The sequence below is a fragment of the Schistocerca americana genome, chromosome 2 (genome assembly GCF_021461395.2).
Source record: "Schistocerca americana isolate TAMUIC-IGC-003095 chromosome 2, iqSchAmer2.1, whole genome shotgun sequence".
Classification (NCBI taxonomy): domain Eukaryota; kingdom Metazoa; phylum Arthropoda; class Insecta; order Orthoptera; family Acrididae; genus Schistocerca; species Schistocerca americana.
The window spans coordinates 556,733,664-556,755,474 of NC_060120.1; the positions used below are offsets into that span (position 1 = coordinate 556,733,664).

The following is a 21,811-nucleotide window of genomic DNA, read 5'->3' on the forward strand; positions in this document are numbered from 1 at the left end:
TTTTCACTCACTAATATGAAACTTCCTGGCAGACTAAAACTGTGTGTCAGTGCAAGACTTGAGGTAAGGGACTTGGAGCAGGGGTTGTGTAAGGATGGATGAGTATATTGTGTAGCTTTGATGGACGGCAGAATACCTCAGTGGGAGGGGTGGTGAGGATAGTGAGCAGGACATTTCTCATTTCAGGGTACGGCGAGAGGTAATCGTAACCCTGGCGGAGAATGTAATTCAGTTGCTCCAGTCCTGTGTTATTTTGCCTCATAAATTAAAAGAAATGTGTTTCATTTCCTTGTCATTTCTTATCAATGCAACTGTTTTAGGAAATAAATTTGCCATGAAAGGCATTAATTATCCATTGTAAAGCGATATATCTCCATAGAACTATTAGCAGCTGATGAACAGACTCACTGATGATGGTTTCTCATCCTGAGCTGCCTTATTTCAACTCCTCCTCCTCTCCCCTTGCCTTCCTTTTCCATTACTCATGAGCTGACAGGCTGCTCATTGCTGAGATGTGAACGTGAGCTGCCTCCCAGGAACAGAATGATGAACAGGTCAGAACTAGATCACTGGTGGTGTGTTACAAACCAGCTGTACACTTGAATCGGTTACCCCACATTTAGCTGAGGGGTTAGTGATAGGAGATGCTATATATTGATGAGGGTTTTTGATGGGCTTTACACTGTAACCAATGTCTGTCACAACACCAAGATAATCATGCTGACCCAACACTACTAAAAGTATTATCTGACAGCTGTTTACGTAAACTAATAACACAAAAAGCATCAATTGGTTTATGTGGCAAAGTTATTGAGGAGATTCTACCAAAGGATTATATAGTCTTAGCAAATAACACTACAAATGTATCCCAAACCAAGCAGGTATGTATTGTCTTGTGTTTATACAATGAAAGCTGTGCTCAACCCATTCACAGATTTTGTGGGTCACAAAACAGAAAGATGTCCCAATAATTGCCAAAGCAGCTCAACAATATTTTGGTTATCTGTAACTTTCTACCAGACACTTGTATAATCTTCTGTGATAATGGCTATTCTACAATGGCAGATAAAGAAAGCTGTGCAAGTGACTTTACGAACAGAGGTACACTTGAGCACTATTTATCCTTGCTCAAGCTATTTCTTCTGACCAACTCGCATCAAAAATTAGAATCTAACTGCCATGGAATATGATACTATAAACTTTTTCATGGAATATTTGTTCATTAAAATTCTGCTTCCAATGTTTTCTGAATACTAAAACCAGATGGTATGAAATACACTACATGTTGTCCAAGCACTGAGGGGAGACGCTGTACCGTGAAAAAACATAATATCACTAGTATTCGGCCAAAGGCAAATTTGTTCATCACTATCTAAATAGGAATATCAAAAAACCAGTGCCAGAATGAGATTTTCACTCTGCAGTGTAGTGTGTGCTGATATGAAACTTCCTGGCAGACTGAAGCTGTATGCAGGACCGAGACTCGAACTCGGGACCTTTGCCTTTCGCAGGCAAGTGGTCTACCATATGACCTACCCAAGCACAACTCACACTCCTTCCCCACAGCTTTACTTCTGCCAGTATCTTCCAAACTTCACAGAAGCTCTCCTGCAAACCTTGCAGAACTAGCAAAGGTCCCAAGTTCGAGCCTCAGTCCAGCACACAGCTTTAATCTACCAGGAAGTTTCAATGAATCAGTGCTTAGCACCCGGAAACAAAATGGCACTGATTTAGCCACAGAGATGGCAGATTAGTGAAACAATTAATGTACTTACAAAAGAAGAGAAGACTAAGATTAATAATTTGTTTCAAAAAGCAAAAGATATTGTGATAAAGGTAAAACTGTCCTCAACCTAAAGATTGGTTTTAACTCTACACTGCTTTACTAGGCATGGTGCTATTGGAGATTTTATCCCCTCGCCTCATCCAACTTTTGAACTCGATCACCCTGTCACTTACACGGGACATACAGTAATGTGAACTCCAAATCACAATGCAGCTTGACTCTTTCACATTAACAAATCACAAAAATCCACAGAACAATTGGGGATTGAACTCAAGACATCTAAATTTGTAGTCTTAACATTTACCCACTGAGACCATATATGAACACTGCTCCATTGCTTGTACACAAGAAAGACATGGCAGCATGCTGTTATTAAACTACAACAATAGTCACTGGTAGTTTTGACTAATTATAACACATTCTTACTTACTTACAACTTCATCACTAAAAGTATATTATTGGCAAATAAACAATACCGTGCAGCTGCCAAATTGTCAGTTTCATGAAAAGGGTAGATTGCTACTCACCATATAGAGGAGGTGCTGAGATGCAGACAGGCACAATGAAAAGACTATTAAACATTTAAGTTTTTGGTCAAAAGGCCTTCTTCAGAAATAGAAAGCACACACACATTCACACAAGCACAACTTACACACAAATGGCTGCTGTCTCTGGCTCTATTTACAAAGAAGGCCTTTTGGCCAAAAGTTCAAATGTTTAAGAGTATTTTCATTGTCCTGATTGCATCTCAGCACATCCTCCATGAGGTGAGTGGCAATATATCCTTTTCATAATATTCTTGTTATTTCATCCTAGACTTAACATTGTCTGAAATTGTCAAGTTTGATTTTTCAGTCAGTTAATATCCTTGACATTCAGTAAATATGCTCTTACCACCAGAATGCCAGATTTTTAATTATGTTCAAAGAAAATGAACTACAGCATCACTTATGTGACACAGAAAAAAAAAATTGATCGAAACACCACGTAATTGCAAAAGAATGAAACACCGTGTAACTAGTGTTTTGAATATGTTAAATGATACCACATATATACGGAAGGGAGGAGTTTATGGGCACTCAACAGCATGGTTATCAGTGACCCCATATATGTAAAAGTGCATGCAGCCATGGCACATTATTACTGTTTATTATACATCTCTTATAGATTGAAAACGATTCCTTGGTTGCAGCTTCAGTTCATGAAAATGGACAGCATTTTATACGGCAATCTTTTTACTGATTTCTTGGCTGAAATTAGAGTATGAAAGTGGAGATTTCTTCCTAAGAGGGAGTGACAGCAATAAGAAAATTGTATTATTATTCACCTTACATTGACAGCAATCCACAAAAGCTATGAAACTCAGTAGTGCCACAGCTGCTTTATTGTGATAAATAAGAATGCCACACTTCATTCAGTCATTTCTACCAAAGATTTTTACAATTATTATAGGTTCCCATGCAAATGCAAAATAAACAGGTGAGAACAGTATTAACAGTGAAGTTAGATGAAAAGAAGAAAACCAGTTTTGTATATGGGCTTCTCAGTCACTCTTCCCGGACCATCTAAAGATGCAGGTAATTTTTCTTGTGGTTATTATTATTATTATTGATATCATTGTTATCGTAAAGATATGAATTCGAGCTTCTCCTTTTTTTTATCCTCCTAAGTTGATTTATAAATATTTTTTATTTAGAAACTTCGCTGGCTGTATCCAAGAATGCTCAAAATCATACTGCAGTCACAGTTGCCATGGTAGACAGCAGTATTACTTCATACTCATTGCTACACGATGATGCTGACTGCTTACCAAAAAATACAGATAAGTTATCAGAAATTGGGGGAAGCAAAGATTCTGAAAGTAAAGGTCAAGTATTTTATGGCGACTTGAGCAGTGACAGGAAAAGGAAGTCTAAAGCATGCCCCAATGATATTGGGTGAAAAACATCAATAAAATTATGAGAATGTGTGGATAAGCATGTATTGGCTGTAAAAAATCAAAGTGCAAAACTACTCATAATACTCCACAAGACGTGTGAAAATAAAGTCCAATGTGTAATTTGAAGATGCGTCAGAAAACCATTCAACAAAAATGTCACCAGCTTTTTGCTGGTGATAGGCAAGAAGCATTTAACATATTCTGGAAAATGATGGCATGGTATCACAGAAAGGTTTTCATAATCAGTCTCATGGACATAATTACAACCAAATGTCTAGGAAAGTTCACTGGTGAATCCATGAGAAAAGGCAACTTGATTTATCATTTGAGAACTGAGGTGGGAAAACAAAATATGCAAAAATATGTTTTCAGTACTCTTGGCATTAAGGAATAGGCTGGATAGGGTGAGCCCCAATTCAGAATAGTCATTCTCAAATAAAGCAAATGAAAAAGAAAAGATGAGAAAAACCCTCATAAAAGAATTCCTTGGATGTCCTCCTGAAATTGCCATGACATTACTGCAGGAAACCTGCCTGCAAGCTGTACTTTGAGCCTATTCTACAATGCAAACAGCCATGGAAAATGTAATATGGAAAAGGTTCCGCCATACGTTGATTTTTGAGAGGGTAACCTTAGCATACTTTCCACCAAGAATGACCAGAGCAACTTATGTTGTAGTTACAGGTTCGGAAACTTGAGTGAAGGCACGTGGAAGCAGCACATAGAATGGAAAGAGCAGGCATGGTTGCAAAAATATCTAGATGAGAAAGATTCCCAGAGGAAGATCTGTTCAGTCTACTCCACGGACTTACAGACTGTGAAAAGAGCTAGGTTTTTACAGGCAAGTTCAGTTTATTACAAAACAAAATTGACTATAAATACCTTTACAACATGTAATTTAGAAAGTCGTAGAGCAGTGTGTTAATGGTTTGATGAAACGCAATGTGAACTGGTTGCATCAAGTTTTGCCTCGTACATCATGGACAACCTGTCCAAAATGATTAAGGAAAATCTTTTGTATATCAGAAGAGAAATATAATATTATCAAATGCTCTTTTAAGATTAGCAATTGATACAAGAGTACTGACTATGCAAAAATTTTTGGAGGAAGGTCACACTCAGATGGAGTGTGACTCAGTTCACAGTTCCATAGAGTGCAAGCTTAAAGGAAGTTATGTTACATTTACTAGCCAATAAGCCTTGATATCTAAAGAGGAAAGAAAAAAGCCATTACATTACAAAGTCCATCAATTAGATTATGCCTTTTTCACCATCTATGTAGAGAAAAGTTTGTGGCTGTACAAATCGATTATGCCTGCAAGAGATGTAAAAAAATGAATCTACAGTTATGGACCTGACAACAATACATTAGTATCATCCAAATGATATTATTTACTACACATGCACTTTCAATAAAGAGTTGCAAGAAAAATTGAGGTTTCTGAGAAACATTTTTCAGTTTTTTTTCCTGAAACTATACAAAGAAAGACTGAGAAATCAACAAAGCTAAATGGGATCACTTAAACAACTTTTTGTTCCCCTAAGGATTATCGTTGCTATTAGGTCAACATCCTCAGCGAATGATCATCATCTTGAAGATTATTGTTTCAGGAGTGACAGTCCAGTACAGATCTTTGTTGCTGCTTGAATGGTGGTTGCCACTTTTTTCTTACAGGAATGTGCAGACCATATCAGAACTGTATGAATGGTTTGTGTGTATTTGAAGCTGTTTACATGAATAATAAAAAAATAAATAAATAATAATTAATATTTCAAAAATAGTGTAGTTACTAGCTTCTTCAGCACTTGTTGTCGTTGTTCTTGTGGTGGTCTTCATTCCAGAGACTAATTTGATGCAGCTTTCCATGCTACTCTATCCTGTGCAAGCCTCTTCATCTCCCCATACCTACTACAACCTACATCCTTCTGAATCTGTTTAGTGCATTAATCTCTTGGTCTCCCTCTACGATTTTTACCCTCCATGCTGCCCTCCAATACTAAATTCGTGAACCCTTGATAAATCAGAATATGTCCTACCAACCGATCCTTTCTTCTAGTCAAGTTGTGCCACAAATTTCTCTTTTCTCCAATTCTATTCAATACCTCCTCATTAGTTATGTGATCTACCCATCTAATCTTCAGCATTCTTCTGTAGTACCACATTTCGAAAGCTTATATTCTCTTCTTGTCTAAACTATTTATCGTCCACATTTCACTTCCATACATGGCTACACTCCATACAAATACTTTCAGAAACGACTTCCTGACACTTAAATCTATACTCGATGTTAACAAATTTCTCTTCTTCAGGAATGCTTTCCTTGCCAGTCTACATTTTATATCCTCCCTACTTTGACCATCATCAGTTATTTTGCTCCCCATTAAATTATCCTCGTTTTGCTTTTGTTGACGTTCATCTTATATCCTCCCTTCAAGACACTGTCCATTTCATTCAGCTGCTCTTCCAGGTCCTTTGCTGTGACAGAATTACAATGTCATCAGCGATCCTCAAAGTTTTTATTTCTTCTCCATGAATTTTAATTCCTACTCTGAATTTTTCTTTTGTTTCCTTTACTGCTTGCTCAATATACAGATTGAATAACATCAGGGATAGGCTACAACCCTGTCTCACTCCCTTCCCAATCACTGCTTCCCTTTCATGCCCCTCGACTCATATAACTGCCATCTGGTTTCTGTACAAATTGTAAATAGCTTTTCACTCCCTGTATTTTACCCCTGCCACCTTCAGAATTTGAAAGAGAATATTCCAGTCAACTTTGTCAAAAGCTTTCTCTAAGTCTACAAATGCTAGAAACGTAGGTTTGCCTTTCCTTAATCTATTTTCTAAGATAAGTCGTAGGGTCAGTATTGCCTCATGTGTTCCAACATTTCTACGGAATCCAAACTGATCTTCCCCGAGGTCGGCTTCTACCAGTTTTTCCATTCATCTGTAAAGAATTCGTGTTAGTATCTTGCAGCCATGGCTTATTAACTGATAGTTCGGTAATTTTCACATCTGTCAACACCTGCTTTCTTTGGGATTGGAATTATTACATTCTTCTTGAAGTCTGAGGGTATTTCTCCTGTCTCATACATCTTGCTCACCAGATGGTAGAGTTTTGTCAGGGCTGGCTCTCCCAAGGCTGTCAGTAGTTCGAATGGAATGTTGTCTACTCCCGGGGCCCTGTTTCGACTTAGGTCTTTCAGTGCTCTGTCAAACTCTTCACGCAGTATCATATCTCCCATTTCATCTACATCTACATCCTCTTCCGTTTCCATAATATTGTCCTCAAGAGCATTACCCTTGTATAGACCCTCTATATACTCCTTCCACCTTACTGCTTTCCCTCTTTTGCTTAGAACTGGGTTTCCATCTGAGCTCTTGATATTCATGCAAGTGGTTCTTTTTTCTCCAAAGTTCTCTTTAATTTTCCTGTAGGCAGTATCTATCTTACGCCTAGTGATATATGCGTCTACATCCTTACATTTGTCCTCCAGCCATCCCTGCTTAAGCATTTTGCACTTCCTGTCGATCTCATTTTTGAGACGTTTGTATTCCTTTTTGCCTGCTTCATTTACTGCATTTTTGTATTTTCTCCTTTCATCAATTAATTTCAATGTGTCTTATGTTACCCAAGGATTTCCATTAGCCCTCGTCTTTTTACCTCCCTGATCCTCTGCTACCTTCACTGTTTTGTCTCTCAAAGCTACTCATTCTTCTTCTACTGTAATTCTTTCCCCCATTCTTGTCAATTGTTCCCTAATGCTCTCCCTGAAACTCTCTACAACTTCTGGTTCTGTCAGTTTAACCAGGTCCCATCTCCTTAAATTCCCACTTTTTTGCAATTTCTTCAGTTTTAATCTACAGTCCATAATCAATAGATTGTGGTCAGAGTCCACATCTGCCCCTGGAAATGTCTTACGATTTAAAATCTGGTTCCTAAATCTCTGTCTTACCATTACATAATCTATCTTAAACCTATCAGTATCTCCAGGCTTCTCCCATGCAAACAACTTTCTTTTATAATTCTAGAACCAAGTGTCAGCCATGATTAAGTTATGCTCTGTGCAAAATTCTACCAGGCGGCTTCCTCTTTCATTCCTTACCCCCATTTCATATTCACCTACTACATTTCCTTCTCTTCCTTTTCCTACTATCAAATTCCATTCACCCATGACTATTAAATTTTTGGCTCCCTTCACTATCTGAATAATTTTTTTTCATCTCATCATACATTTCATCAATTTCTTCATCATCTGCGGAGCTAGTTTCAGTACTTATAACAACATAAAAGCAGTTAATCATACTAACACAATTCTGCATATCTGCCATAATTAAGCTTTCTAAGGAGTATTTCTTGTTTTTTTTTTTTTTTTCTTTTTTTCTTTTTTTTTTTTTCACTGTTTGACACAATCTGAAATGTCATTATAGTGCTACAATGTAAATTTAGCATCCCAATGAAATGTATCAGGTATTCTAGAAAGTTTCTTACATCTCCTACAAAATTCTTGTTTTGCTGCTTATTCGGTCCGCCAACGATATCTCAACGACCTCAAAACTTCAGCCTTTATATGGTGAAGAAAGTCATCAGATATCTCTTTTTGCCCACCGTGGTTCAGCAACTTGATGTGGCATGGACTCAATGAGTCATTAGAAGTCTCCTGCAAAAATATTGAGCTACGCTGCCTCAACAGCCACTCATAATTCAGAAAGTATTGCCAGTGCAGGATTTTGTGCATGAACTGACGTCTCCATTATGTCCCATAAATATTTTATGGGATTCATGTCTGGCAATTTTGGTGGCCAAATCATTCTTTCAAATTATCCAGAATGCTTCAAATCAATCACAAACAATTGTGGCCCAGTGACATGGTGCACTGTCATCTATCTGAAAATGGTCTCCACGTAGCTGAAGATAATGATTTCCAGTCAATAACTGGTTCAGTTGGACCAAAGGACCCAGTCCGTTCCATGTAAACACAGCCCACACAATTATGGAGCCACAAACAGTTTGCACAGTGTCTTGTTGACAACTTTGGTCCATGACCTTGTTGGGTCTACGACACATTTGAACCCTACCATCAGGTCTTACCAACTGAAATCGGGACTCATCTGACCAGGCCACAGTTCTCCAGTCATGTAGGGTCCAACTGATATGGTCACAAGCCTAGGAGAGAGGCTGCAGTTGATGATGTGCTGTTGACAAAGGCACTCACATCGATTGTCTGCTACCATTGCCCATTAACTTCAAATTTTGTCACATTGTCCTAATGGATACATTCTTCATATGTTCCACATTGATTTTTGCAGTTATTTCAGACATTGTTAATTGTCTACACAAACACAGCTGCTCTCAGTCATTAACTCTCAGTCATTAAGTGAAAGCCATTGGTCACTGTGTTCTCCATGGTAAGAGGTTAGTGCCTGAAATTTGGTATTTTTGGCACATACTTGATACTGTGGGTCTTGGAATACTGAATTCCCTAATGTTTTCTGAAATAGAAAGTCATATGCATCTAGCTCCAATTACCATTCTGCATTCAAAGTATGTTAATTCCCATCATGTAGCCATGATTGGGACTTGTATCTTTTTACATGAATCACCTGAGTACAAATAACAGCTCCGCCAATGCACTGCCCTTTATACACTGTGTACACGATGTGTGTGTGTGTGTGTGTGTGTGTGTGTGTGTGTGTGTGTGGGCGCGCGCGCGCGCGCACACACGCGATCGTGTGCGTGTGCGCGAGTGCGTGTGCGCATGTGTGTGCAGGGGGCACGCGATCAGTTTTTTAGATTTGTCAATGATGGTTATGTGGAACAGAAATTAACTCAGAATTAGGAACCGCACAGTGCCTGCTGTTTCAAACTGATCAGAAAGGAATTTCTTTAATTATGAAACACACAATTTTCATGTTCACAACAGAGTAACCATTTATTAAATAAGCAGAATACATGATGATTATATTTGTTTACAAAACTTTACAAGAACAGTTGTTACATACAGACAGACTGCCTGAAAACATTAAAAAACAATGCAATCAAATATTTAGACTACTACTTGTTTTTGCTGCTCATGACAATTATTTTCGTTTTCCATTTCAGGAACACAAGATTCCAGCTTACGTTTCTTTGCAACAGGTTCAGTTAAATTCTTGGCATCTATCTGTTCTGTCTCTGTGAATGAGTCTGCTCTAGCAGAGTTCATGCACATTTCATCTACTTCCTTTTGTACATGGTGACAGTCTGTTTCGGGCATCAATTCTTGTCCATTAGGTGAGACACTAGTTTGCTTTTTTATTATTTGCTCATTGCCAGCTCCCTGATTCTTGTCCTGTAATCTTATTTCTTCCTCTGGAATCTCTACATGTGATTCTGTCTTACACTGCCTCTCAAATTGAATGTCTTTTCCGTGGTTTGCAGTGTCAGTTTCATCCACTAACTCTGTCTTCTTGTTGTTACTGTATGCTACGAATCTATCTTCTACTTCAACACTGATGCAGCAGTCACCTTGAACTTCTGAAGCAGAATTTTCATCATCATAGTGATCTTCAGTGGGGACCTTTGTTTCTTCTGGAAGTGTAGTAGTTTCTTTTACTTTTACTATCTCCATAACTGATGTTTCTTCAGTACTAACATCATGCTCTTTCTGAATTTCACTACTAACATTCATTTCATCTGGAAGTGTAGTAGTTTCATTTACTTGTGCTACCTCTATAAATGAAACTTCTTCATTTTCATTATCATACTCCTTCTCATTTTCATTACCATTATTTTTATCTTTCAGAGTTCCTTCATCTAAGACACTTGCCACTTCCTTTTTATGAGTGTGTTCTACTACTTCCTTTTCAGTGTTAGGGATAGTCAAAACATCAACTTCAACTTCACTTTCATCTGCTTCACAGAGATTGCTAAACAAAACTTTCTGCTGCGAAACACCATTTGCAATATTACTGTTATCTGTGCTGTCCATGAGATTTTCACCACTTTGTTTCTCTTCATTCATGCCATTTATCAATTTTGGAGGAGTACCAACTGGTTGCATTTCATCATTAACTATGTTATTTTCATTGCAGTTTTCATTTTTTGTACATATTTGGCTGTGTTCATCAGCTTCAGTTTTTGCAATATGTGGGTTTTCCAATGAATTAACTTCTTTTAATTCTTCTTTATCTACCTCATTAATTTCAGGAGAGACAGAGCATGTGACAATGTCAGTTTCAATGTCACTGTCATTACTATCACTGCTCTGATCATATAAGTAACTGATGCTGTAATTATTTGATGACATAGGTGTCTTATGCATAACTGATTTCTCTGCAGTCTTATTAGAAATACTGAAGTTCACCCGCTTTTTAACAGTGGACTCCTTTGCATGCACTAAGAAAGCATTCTCCATTTCATCATCGTCATCATCGCCATCATCATCATAATCATCTTCATCATCATCGTCATCATCATCGTCACCACCACCACCACCACCACCACCACCACCACCACCACCACCAGTTTGATCTCCAGGCTGATTTTTCTCTGCATTATTTTCATCACTGTCTTTTTCTTCTTCTTCTTCTTCTTCTTCTTCTTCTTCTTCATTCTTGTCCTCATCTTTGCCTCCTGGTCTTGTAACTTCATGTTTTTCAGGTAAGAAATTACTTTTAACTGTCTCATATTTTTCTTTGGTTTCATTCTTGGCAACAGCAAGTAAACTTGAAATACATGAATCCTCTGTAGTTTCAATATATCTGTCCTGTAGTTCATCCTCTGAGTCATGTAATTTTAGATGAAGTGGAATGTTACAGTTATTCTGAGTTTCTAATTCACTCTCATTTTGGTCACAATATTTTTTGTGTGTTACAATGCTTTGGAGTTGCTGGACAGTTGTATTGTTGTGTGTCACTAGATCCATTGGAACATCACTGCTTCCATCATTATCTTGGCAGCTAGTAACATGATGTGAATGTGGAACATCACTACTGTATAAAGCACAAATATTTTTATCATGCACTGTCTTTGTCTTTATAATTCTCTCATCAGTATTATTACGAACCGTACTTGTATCTCTTTCATGAAGATGATTCTCTGAAGCATTATGTATATGCTTAGGACTGCTAGAAACTTGCAGCAGCTCACTATCTTGCTCTGGGCTAAGTTTGGATCTGTCACCCTCCATGCTTTCACTAAAAATTATTCTATTCTTGTGACTGTCTTCTAATTGGATCACTGCCTGCATATCATCAACAGATAGTGTGAAATGAAGTGGTCTGCTGAGAGGATGAACTAGTTTGACAAAGTTGTTCAGTGACTGGCTACAGAAACTTGCAACCTGCAACAGTTTAATTTGAAAGTTATTCTAAAAGCTTAAGGATGAACTGCACTTACAAAAATGAAAAATCATTAGGACACTAATAAATTATGATGAATGTAAATAACTAAGAGTTTATGGAAAAGTACAAGCCAAAAGTGAAGCTAACACAACAGTATCTATTTGCTAAGTTTAGTACGAACTTGAATGAAATTTAAGAGGCCATCCAAAAATATGAAAGATAAAAGAAAGGAAGGAAGATTAGTGTTTAATGTCCCATCAACAACAAGGTAACTAAAGACAGAGCACAAACTCAAATTGTTTCAAGGATGGGGAAGGAAATGCCCTTTCAAAGGAACCATCCTTACATTTGCCGGAGTAATTTAGGGAAATCACAGAAAAATGGGAAAAAAAAGGTTGCTGCACACAGATTTGAACCGTCATCCTCCCAAATGTGAGTCTGGTGTTTGACACAAATAATAACACAATGTCTTGGATATCTTACTGAGAAGAGGGGGAAATCATGCCTGTGTTGATACTGTGTTGCATGTTAGTATAGGGCACAGCTTTCATATTTCCAAGGACACAAACTTGGATAGACTGATGGAATGCGTTACACAAGAGGGATGAAAGAAGCTTGGAAACTGATGGAAATTCTTCACTTGACTCACATAACACATGTTCACACCTAACTCTATCAATAATGTTAATGCAATCCATGCTGTATTTCAGAATTACGTGCAGCAGAAACAGTAAATGTGGTGGTGGTTGATGGTGTTGGTGGTGGTGGTAGTGGTGGTGGTGGTGGTGGTGGTAGCAATACACACATGTAAGTTATGTGACTAAAATTATAGAAGATTTCTAGAAGCAGTACACTTGTGTATGTTTCTTAGGCAGTTGGAGGATAGATAAGAAATCAAAAAATTAAGCATTTTTTAAAATATTTTAGGTATTTAAAGCTTCAACCCCTGCCCTTTATGACTGTCCTAAGTCAGAACATAATTTTAGGTTTTTGTTTTCTAATAGAAATGTATTATAGAAAATAATCATGTCTGCTAAACAAAACAAAATAGATACTCTCAAAGGCTCGCTACAGCGCATTAATTTCAATACAAAAACAGCCATACCTTTACACAAGGATCTGAAAGACCAACACGCATAAGCTGAAAGGCGAACTGTAGTGGTGGTGGCCATGAACAATGTGGCCAAAAAACAAGTGTGTGAAGTAACTGATAAAGTTCCAAACGACATTTCCAATCACTATATGGAGCAAAAATCTCACCACGTCCAATTTTGAGCAGAATTTTCAGCAGTTCCTCTTGAATCATCTGTAACAGCAATTGGAGTTACAATTATGTATAATTTTTTCAAGCATTGTTCAGTTATATCCAAACATACATACACACACATTTTCTTTCTGATGGGGTTTGGGGTTACTGTAACTTAAAGCCATCAAATGTATTTGTAAATATATACACAAAATGTTAGTGCTCAATCAGTGTATAATTTGAAAATGAAAGCAATTTCTCAGATCAGAAATAATTGTGAGAGCACTCTAACACATAACAAGTGCAATAATATCACTAATGCCAACAATGTTTTGTGGCAAGCTCAGCAAACAAGGGGTCAAATGCACCACTTCGACTGTGAGTCATAGAGCAGTTAGGATGCAAAGACAGTTTTGTATTTACGGAGTTAATTTGTGGCACACAGTATTAGCAAAAATTGTGTATTTTGAACTGCTTGTATGGTGGAGAGTTAGTTTCTATTAATAAACAGTGTTCAAATTACATTCAACTGTGAGTTATGTAATTTAACACTCTCTGCACCAAGCCTGTAAAATTTACGGGCCACTGGACTTCCAAAAATCACCAACCCCATACAATTTACGGGCTACAGTGTTTTCATCGAGCATATCTCTTTGATGCTATTCTGATGGCTATGGATGGTGGTATGGGCTTCTTGGGATCTTAGTTCAGGCTTGTGTTCACAGATGGCATGAGAAGTATCTTTCTCTCAGCAATGTTTGAGAAGTAATATATCTCCACACCAATGCTAGTGCACAGCACTTTATTTGCACCAACACCGGCACACGGCAAATTGTAGGTTGTGAACTTTGTTCGAAATAGCACGGAGAGTACCATCCGATCGGGAAATAAGTGGCGTACTCATGGCGGTAGAGGTTTTAGATGATACAGAGAGTGCAGAAGAGGATGAGGAAGAGAATGGCATTCTTGAAGGTACATGAATTATTAGTTGTACATTACGTGGTGTTGTTACTATTTTCGCAAAAAACTTACGCCATGTTACGCATTTTGTTAGGCTTTGCTGCAACCACACTGTCACAGGTTATATTATTCTTTTCAGTTGATGATCTGAATGAAAGTAGCTCGTCAGAAGGGGCTGGAAGCAATGATGAATTTCAGTATGCACTGCTTGATGTTTTTGTTGCTGAAGCTGACATCTTGAGCGCAATTGATTTTTTACCGTCTTTGCCCATCAACACAACACTGAGAAAAATATTTGCAGACATCAGTTCTTCAAGTTCGGTATTCGACTGTGCTAAAGTGTTTCTAACGGATGAAGATATCAGAGACTTGAAAGCACAAACAAATCTATACACAGCACAAACAATTATAAAGAAACACAGTAAAAATAAACTGAAACTTCATTCAATATTGAGTTCATGGAAGCCAGTTACGTTGACTGTAATGGGATGTTTCTTGGTTATCGTTTGCCATATGTGCATTTCCAGATGGCCAAGAATGGCAGATCACTGGTGCTCTAATCCAGTTGTCAGATGCAATTTCTGTCCGCATATAATGAGCCATTTGCGGTATAATCAGATACGTTCTTGCTTACATCTCACTGATAATCGTAAGCAAAAAAAGCCAGGAGATGAAAGATTTCATCCACTCTCCAAAATCCTTCCTTACTACAACAGGCTGAGGGAACATTGTATTCAAGCATATCATCCATCAGAAAAACTTACAATGGATGAAGGTATATGCCCATTTCGAGATCGCATAAGTTTTCGAAAGTACATACAGAACAAACCTCACAGATACAGCTTGAAGCTGTACACTGTTGCAGAGGCATGAAGTGGTTATGTCCTCAATTCTGAAGTGTATGCTGCAAAGCAGGCGCTCGACAACGCATCATCAGCAGTTGTCTTGAGGCTCCTGTCTGAAGGCAATCTGTTGCATACGGGTACTTATACAGATTTTATTCAAGTCCAGATCTGTTTCAGCAGTTGGCTCAAGCAGAAACTGGTGCTGTAGGCACTGTGAGCAAGTCAAGGAGATCTATGCCCCAAGATTTAGTAGCAACTAAACTATAGAAGGGAGAAAGTACATAAAGACGTAGAGGTAATGTGTTGGCAATGAAATGGAAGGACAAAACTGATGTGTGTTCATTATCAACTAGACATATGGTATCATTTGGTACACAAACACAAAAAGGAAAGATACATTTGAACTGAAGCCACTTCAAGTTCTACATTACAATTGCAACAAGGCTGGGGTCAACCTTGCAGACCAATGCTTACAGTACATTGTATTTCGACACAGGACAATAAAATGATGGAGAAGTTGTATTTTCACCTGCTCCTTATGGGAGTGTCAAATTCATTCTTGTTGTACAATTCGGTGCACCAGAAGAAAATGACAATCATTGACTTTTTTATAACACTAGCAGCTCAGTTCACTCAGGAGGAAGCACGATAAGTCGCTGGTACAAGGGTACAAAGTGGAAGTGTGGGCAGATTATCACAAAGACATTTTCTGCAGCACATACCATCAACATCCAAGTAGTATGCTGCACTTGTGTGCCATGTATGCAGCTCCAGGAGCAAGAAAGGAACTGGAAAAGCTTCCCACAAAGAAACGTGGTACCAATATGAGCAGTGTGGTGTTGCATTGTGTATAGAACCTTGTTTCAAAATATACCACACACAGAAACATTTTGATTCTGCACGAGAATTGAGTTGAGGAATATAAAAAGTGGATATACATAAAATATTTTCATTTTATAAAATTTTTGCTGTATTTTATCTTAATATATGACTTTTTTAAATTTACAAAAATATGGCAGTTAATTATGTGATTACCTTCACACCCTATTAAATACAACATACACATCTCACCATAATTTAAAAGTAGAAGGAAGTAGAATTTAAATGGTGGGCTATTTGTCAAAATATATTAACAAATGCCACCATAGCAGGTCTCTAAATATTGCTAAAATTGTCTGGTTTCTTGATCCTGGGTACACAGGATAGTGCTGGAACTGAGAGTGTTAATACGGGACAAAACCTTATTCATATTCTCAGTAACTTCTATTTTTTCACCCTATCCATCAAACTTATTTTTTCCATCCACTACTGTCCCCTCACCGCAGAAACCTCCAGCCTTGCACATCTTTCTTTCTCAATGTTCACATTTCAGCACAATGCGTGAGGACACTGAATACTACACACTATATCAGAGCTTTCCTCAAATCCCTGTCTATATTGCTACAGAAAAATCTTTCTGCCTTACAAAATGCCTCTTGGTGTCCAGTTATCTTGTCACCAATGCTATCCCAGTTTTAATTCTTGTGCTGCACTTCTACTCACTTTCTGTTGTAATACAGTGGTATTTAAAACTCTGCATAATTTCTAATGTTTCTCCAATCAACATTATCTTTACCCTTTTACTTCCTCCTAGTGTCATTACTTACTTTTTCTTTTATTGCTTTTATTCCACAGTTCTATACTTTTTCTCCAATGACACCCACCATTTCCTAAAACTCAAACATCTGTTGCCAGAAGTACCATGTTGTCTGCAAACCAGAAACACCATACTATTTCCTCCAAATGTTACTTCCTCGTCTTCTAGGGGACAGTTTTCAATCATATTATCTAAGCACGGGTTGAAAGGAGTAGGATACAGATAAAAGCTTTATCTTACTCCTTAACTCAACTCATTCCAGTATATAAAACTCGCTCCTAAAATTTGCAGAAGGCTACTGCATCTTCTGCACTTTTATTTTTCCCTAAATCCAACTGCTCCTTTATCTTCTCTAGTCTTTTAATCACGATTCTTAACATGACTTTAAATTTTTAAAAAAAATGATGCTAATTGTCCCCTGCTCACAGCACTTCCTGACTCCTTTTCTATGGAAATCATAATCATTGACAAAAAGTCCCCCAGCTATTTGCCACTGCAATTACAGAAATATCAATCATAACCCTTCTCGGTTCAAACACTAAAGTATTTTTCGTGGTATCACATATGTATCTTGGGCTGTTTTTCAGCATGACACAAACTGCTTGAGCAGTGTATGTCACAGCTCGAGAAATCTTGGACTCCGTCCTATTTTTTGATTTGGCCATGATCTAGTTACATCTGTTGGTACTAGCTCCACAACACGTCCTGCCACTGTCATTTATTCCCACAATTCCAATTACAGTCCATTTTAATACAATATCTTTTCTTTATTAAGCATTTACTTTCTAAATATTTTTCTTCGTTATTTTATCTGACTGTTGCCATCTTGTTTTCAAGCTGGTTACAATCTGGTAACCTTTTCTATCTCTTATTATATCATATAAATTGGGATAAAAATGCTAATTTGCAATCCATTTGGCAAAACATCATGAAATATTATTTTTGCTTGTGCAGGACTCAGAGTCATGTAACATATTTTAAAGGACAACATCTCTGACAGTTAACTTTGTTTAAAAAATCGCCATGAATGTTCAAGCAGAAGTACCCTGTCTGTTCAAAATTGCTTTAGGATCAAAACTGCACAGAAACAAGTGGAGGCATGGAGCAGAGTTGCCACATCCCACACAGAACACAAATATAATCTTGCATTTCATTTCATTCACCTTGTTCAAACTTGCAAACTATACTTTTATAAAAACAAAACTGGCATCAGTGTCTTCTGGAAGAGCTGCATTAGGTCTCGCTATTGTTTTATTTTTCTTCATGGCAAAGTGATATTTCCAGCAGAGAATACAAATGTAGGGCAGTAAATCTTTGACGAGGGCTGTTTGGTTGAATCTGGGAGTAGGGCTGAAGGAGAGGCCTTACTCCCAACATCACAACAGCTGAAGCCCAGGCTATCCGTGATCTGAAGGCTGACCGATCCATCGTCATTCTTCCGGCTGACAAAGGTTCCATGACGGTGGTACTTGATCGTTGGGAGTATGTGGCTGAGGGACTGCGTCAGCTTTCAGACAACACTACATACGAAGTCTGCCAAGGTAATCCCAATCCTGATGTCCAGACAGAGCTTCAAGGAATCCTCATAACCTTTCACCTGACTCCATCAACCTCCTGACCCCATCGACACACTGTACCCTACCTTCTACCTATTTCCTAAAATTCACAAACCCCAACATCCCGGCTGCCCCATTGAGATGGTTACCAAGCCCCCACAGAACGTATCTCTGCCTACGTGGATCAACACCTTCAACCCATTACATGCAGTCTACCATCATTTATCAAAGACGTCAACCACTTTCTCGAACACCTGGAATCGTTACCCAATCTGTTACCCCTGGAAACCATCCTTGTAACCATTGATGCCACTTCCTTATACACAAATATCCCGCACGTCCAGGGCCTTGATGCGATGGAGCACTTCCTTTCACGCCGATCACCTGCCACCCTACCTAAAACCTCTTTCCTCATTACTTTAGCCAGCTTCATCCTAACACACAACTTCTTCACTTTTGAAGGCCAGACACACCAACAATTAAAGGGAACAGCCATGGGTACCAGGATGGCCTCCTCGTACGCCAACCTATTTATGGGTCACTTAGAGGAAGCATTCTTGGTTACCCAGGCCTGCCAACCCAAAGTTTGGTACAGATTTATTGATGACATCTTCATGATCTGGACTCACAGTGAAGAAGCACTCCAGAATTTCCTCTCCAACCTCAACTCCTTTGGTTCCATCAGATTCACCTGGTCCTGCTACAAATCCCATGCCACTTTCCTCGACGTTGACCTCCATCTGTCCAATGGCCAGCTCCACACATCTGTCAACATCAAACCCACCAACAAGCAACAGTACCTCGATTATGACAGCTGCCACCCATTCCATATCAAACGGCCCCTTCCCTACAGCTTACGTCTTCGTGGCAAACGGATCTGCTCCAGTCCTGAATCCCTGACCATTACACCAATAACCTGAAAACAGCTTTCGCATCCCGCAACTACCCTCCCGGCCTGGTACAGAAGCAAATAACCAGAGCCACTTTCTCATCCCCTCAAACCCAGAACCTCCCACAGAAGAACCCCAAAAGTGCCCCACTTGTGACAGGATACTTTGTGGGACTGTATCAGACTCTGAACGTGGCTCTCCAGCAGGGATACGACTTCCTCAAATCCTGCCCTGAAATGAGATCCATCCTTCATGAAATCCTCCCCACTCCACCAAGAGTGTCTTTCCGCCATCCACCTAACCTTCGTAACCTCTCGGTTCATCCCTATGAAACCCCCAAACCACCTTCCCTACCCTCTGGCTCCTAGCCTTGTAACCGCCCCCCCCCCCCCCGCCCCCCCCGGTGTAAAACCTGTCCCATGCACCCTCCCACCACCACCTACTCCAGTCCTGTAACCCGGAAGGTGTACACGATCAAAGGCAGAGCCACGTGTGAAAGCAGCCACGTGATTTACCAACTGACATGCCTACACTGTGAAGCCTTCTATGTGGGAATGACCAGCAACAAACTGTCCATTCACATGATGGACACAGGCAGACAGTGTTTGCTGGTAATGAGGATCACCCTGTGGCTAAACATGCCTTGGTGCACAGCCAGCACATTTTGGCACAGTGTTACACCGTCCGGGTTATCTGGATACTTCCCACTGACACCAACCTATCAGAACTCCGGAGATGGGAACTTGCCCTTCAATATATTCTCTCTTCCCGTTACCCACTAGGCCTCAACATCCACTAATTTCAAGTTGCCGCCCCTCATACGTCACTTGTGTGTGTGTGTGTGTGTGTGTGTGTGTGTGTGTGTGTGTGTGTGTGTGTGTGTGTGTGTGTAAGGGTGTGTGTGCGTGTGCGTGTGTGTGCGCGCGCGCGCGCGCGCGTGCGCGAGTGTATACCTGTCCTTTTTTCCCCTAAGGTAAGTCTTTCCGCTCCCGAGATTTGAATGACTCCTTACCCTCTCCCTTAAAACCCACATCCTTTTGTCTTTCCCTCTCCTTCCCTCTTTCCTGATGAAGCAACCTTGGGTTGTGAGAGCTTGAAATTTGTGCGTGTTTTTGTTTGTTTTTTATTGTGTCTATCTACCAGTGCTTTCTCGTTTGGTAAGTCACAACATCTTTGTTTTTTATATAAATAAATAAATAAATAAGGTTATATGCTGTTGCCTTCCCTCAACTTTTGAACTGATTTACCCAGCCAGTTATAGGGGGTCTACAGTTCTCATGGGGCTTCTGAATCACGATGTAAGCTGGCATTTATCACATCAACAAACACTGCCAGTGATGAAACAAGCAAAATGTGACGAATAATAATCCTAGGATTGACTAACGATTGAACCTGAAACCTTTGGATTTGCAGCCTGGCCACTTAACCACTGAGTCACTGCGGTAAGAACAGTGATACATAATACATTACCTCAATAATGCAGAAATTATAACACAAACAGTCAAATAGATTTCCTTTGTGTATTAGCAGTTAGTTCGTGAGCTGAACTCCATTAGCACTTAGTTGCTGATAATAGCCTTGTTACTGATGGACAAACTTTACACAAATGTAATTTTGCTATGCACACACCAAATATTCATTTGAATTTTTGGGAAGATGATGGAAAAATTCTACTGCCATTGCCCTCATTGTTATTACATACAGTTTAAGTGACAATTACTGTCATTATTTAATGATGTGACCATTTTCTAATAGGATGCTTTAAAATAGCTTTATTCTGTCACGCTTTACTGTGATTATTGCATATGACTGATGGCCTTCTTCCAGTCTTCAGTGGTCTCTCTGCTAATTGCTCCATTGACGAGTGCCTCGACTGCAGATATTTATTTTAATTTTAAAATTAATTTTAATTTTAAAACTAATTTGGGCCCAAACAAGTTCTATTGAGATACATGGCAGTGACAAGGTGGGAGCCTAAATGACTGTAGGCCTGTACGTTTTTTGCCAGGTTGTTGATTTTGTATGTGGGGAACTGTAGTTTGTCGAAGGAGATTAGAGCCATAAGATCCACCACTTTAAATTTACCACTTCGATGCTGAAGCCCATCATCCCTTTTTGCTTTGCCTTGGTAGGCATTATGTCAGTAATATCAAAATGATTGGAAGCATTATCAAAATCAAGACAGTGCAGGCACATAATGCGCTAATCATTTCTCTTGACTGACTTTGCGGAATGGACAGCAATTCATGGCCAAGACAGTAGTATCTGTCATTTGACAAATATTTTTATGACATTGTTCAGTTTCACACAACAAACAACGGCAATCTTTGCATATAAAAATTCAGGCTGCATATGTTTGTGTTCACAAAATGCTAAAAGTTGTTAGTTAATTCCTGTGAAACTTTTACACAGTGTTGCATGTGAATATTTGTTTTTATGTACCTATTTTTAAAAATATGAGGATTGGGACTTTAATAGTAGCAAATATTTATTTACAGCTCGTACAAAATAGATACATGTTTCAAAGTTTTATTGACCATCAAAGTAGTCACCAGCATTGTGTATAACCTGCTGCCAGTGTTATGGAAGTTGTAGGATACTCTTAGCAGTGCCAGTTGTGTTGATAG

General features: G+C 38.8%; 1 protein-coding gene across 1 annotated transcript in view; it reads right to left on the reverse strand.

Moving 5' to 3' along the window:
* Window positions 1-9,632: 9,632 nt before the first annotated feature.
* The window catches only part of LOC124594164, a 118,408-nt gene continuing 106,229 nt past the window's right edge, over window positions 9,633-21,811 (reverse strand). Inside the window, exons 12-13 of the mRNA XM_047132519.1 lie at window positions 13,157-13,357; window positions 9,633-12,050 (exon numbers count right to left, since the gene is read on the reverse strand). Of these exons, the coding sequence (XP_046988475.1) occupies window positions 9,774-12,050; window positions 13,157-13,357 (2,478 nt within the window). The 3' untranslated portion in view covers window positions 9,633-9,773. The remainder of the gene's footprint in view (window positions 12,051-13,156; window positions 13,358-21,811) is intronic.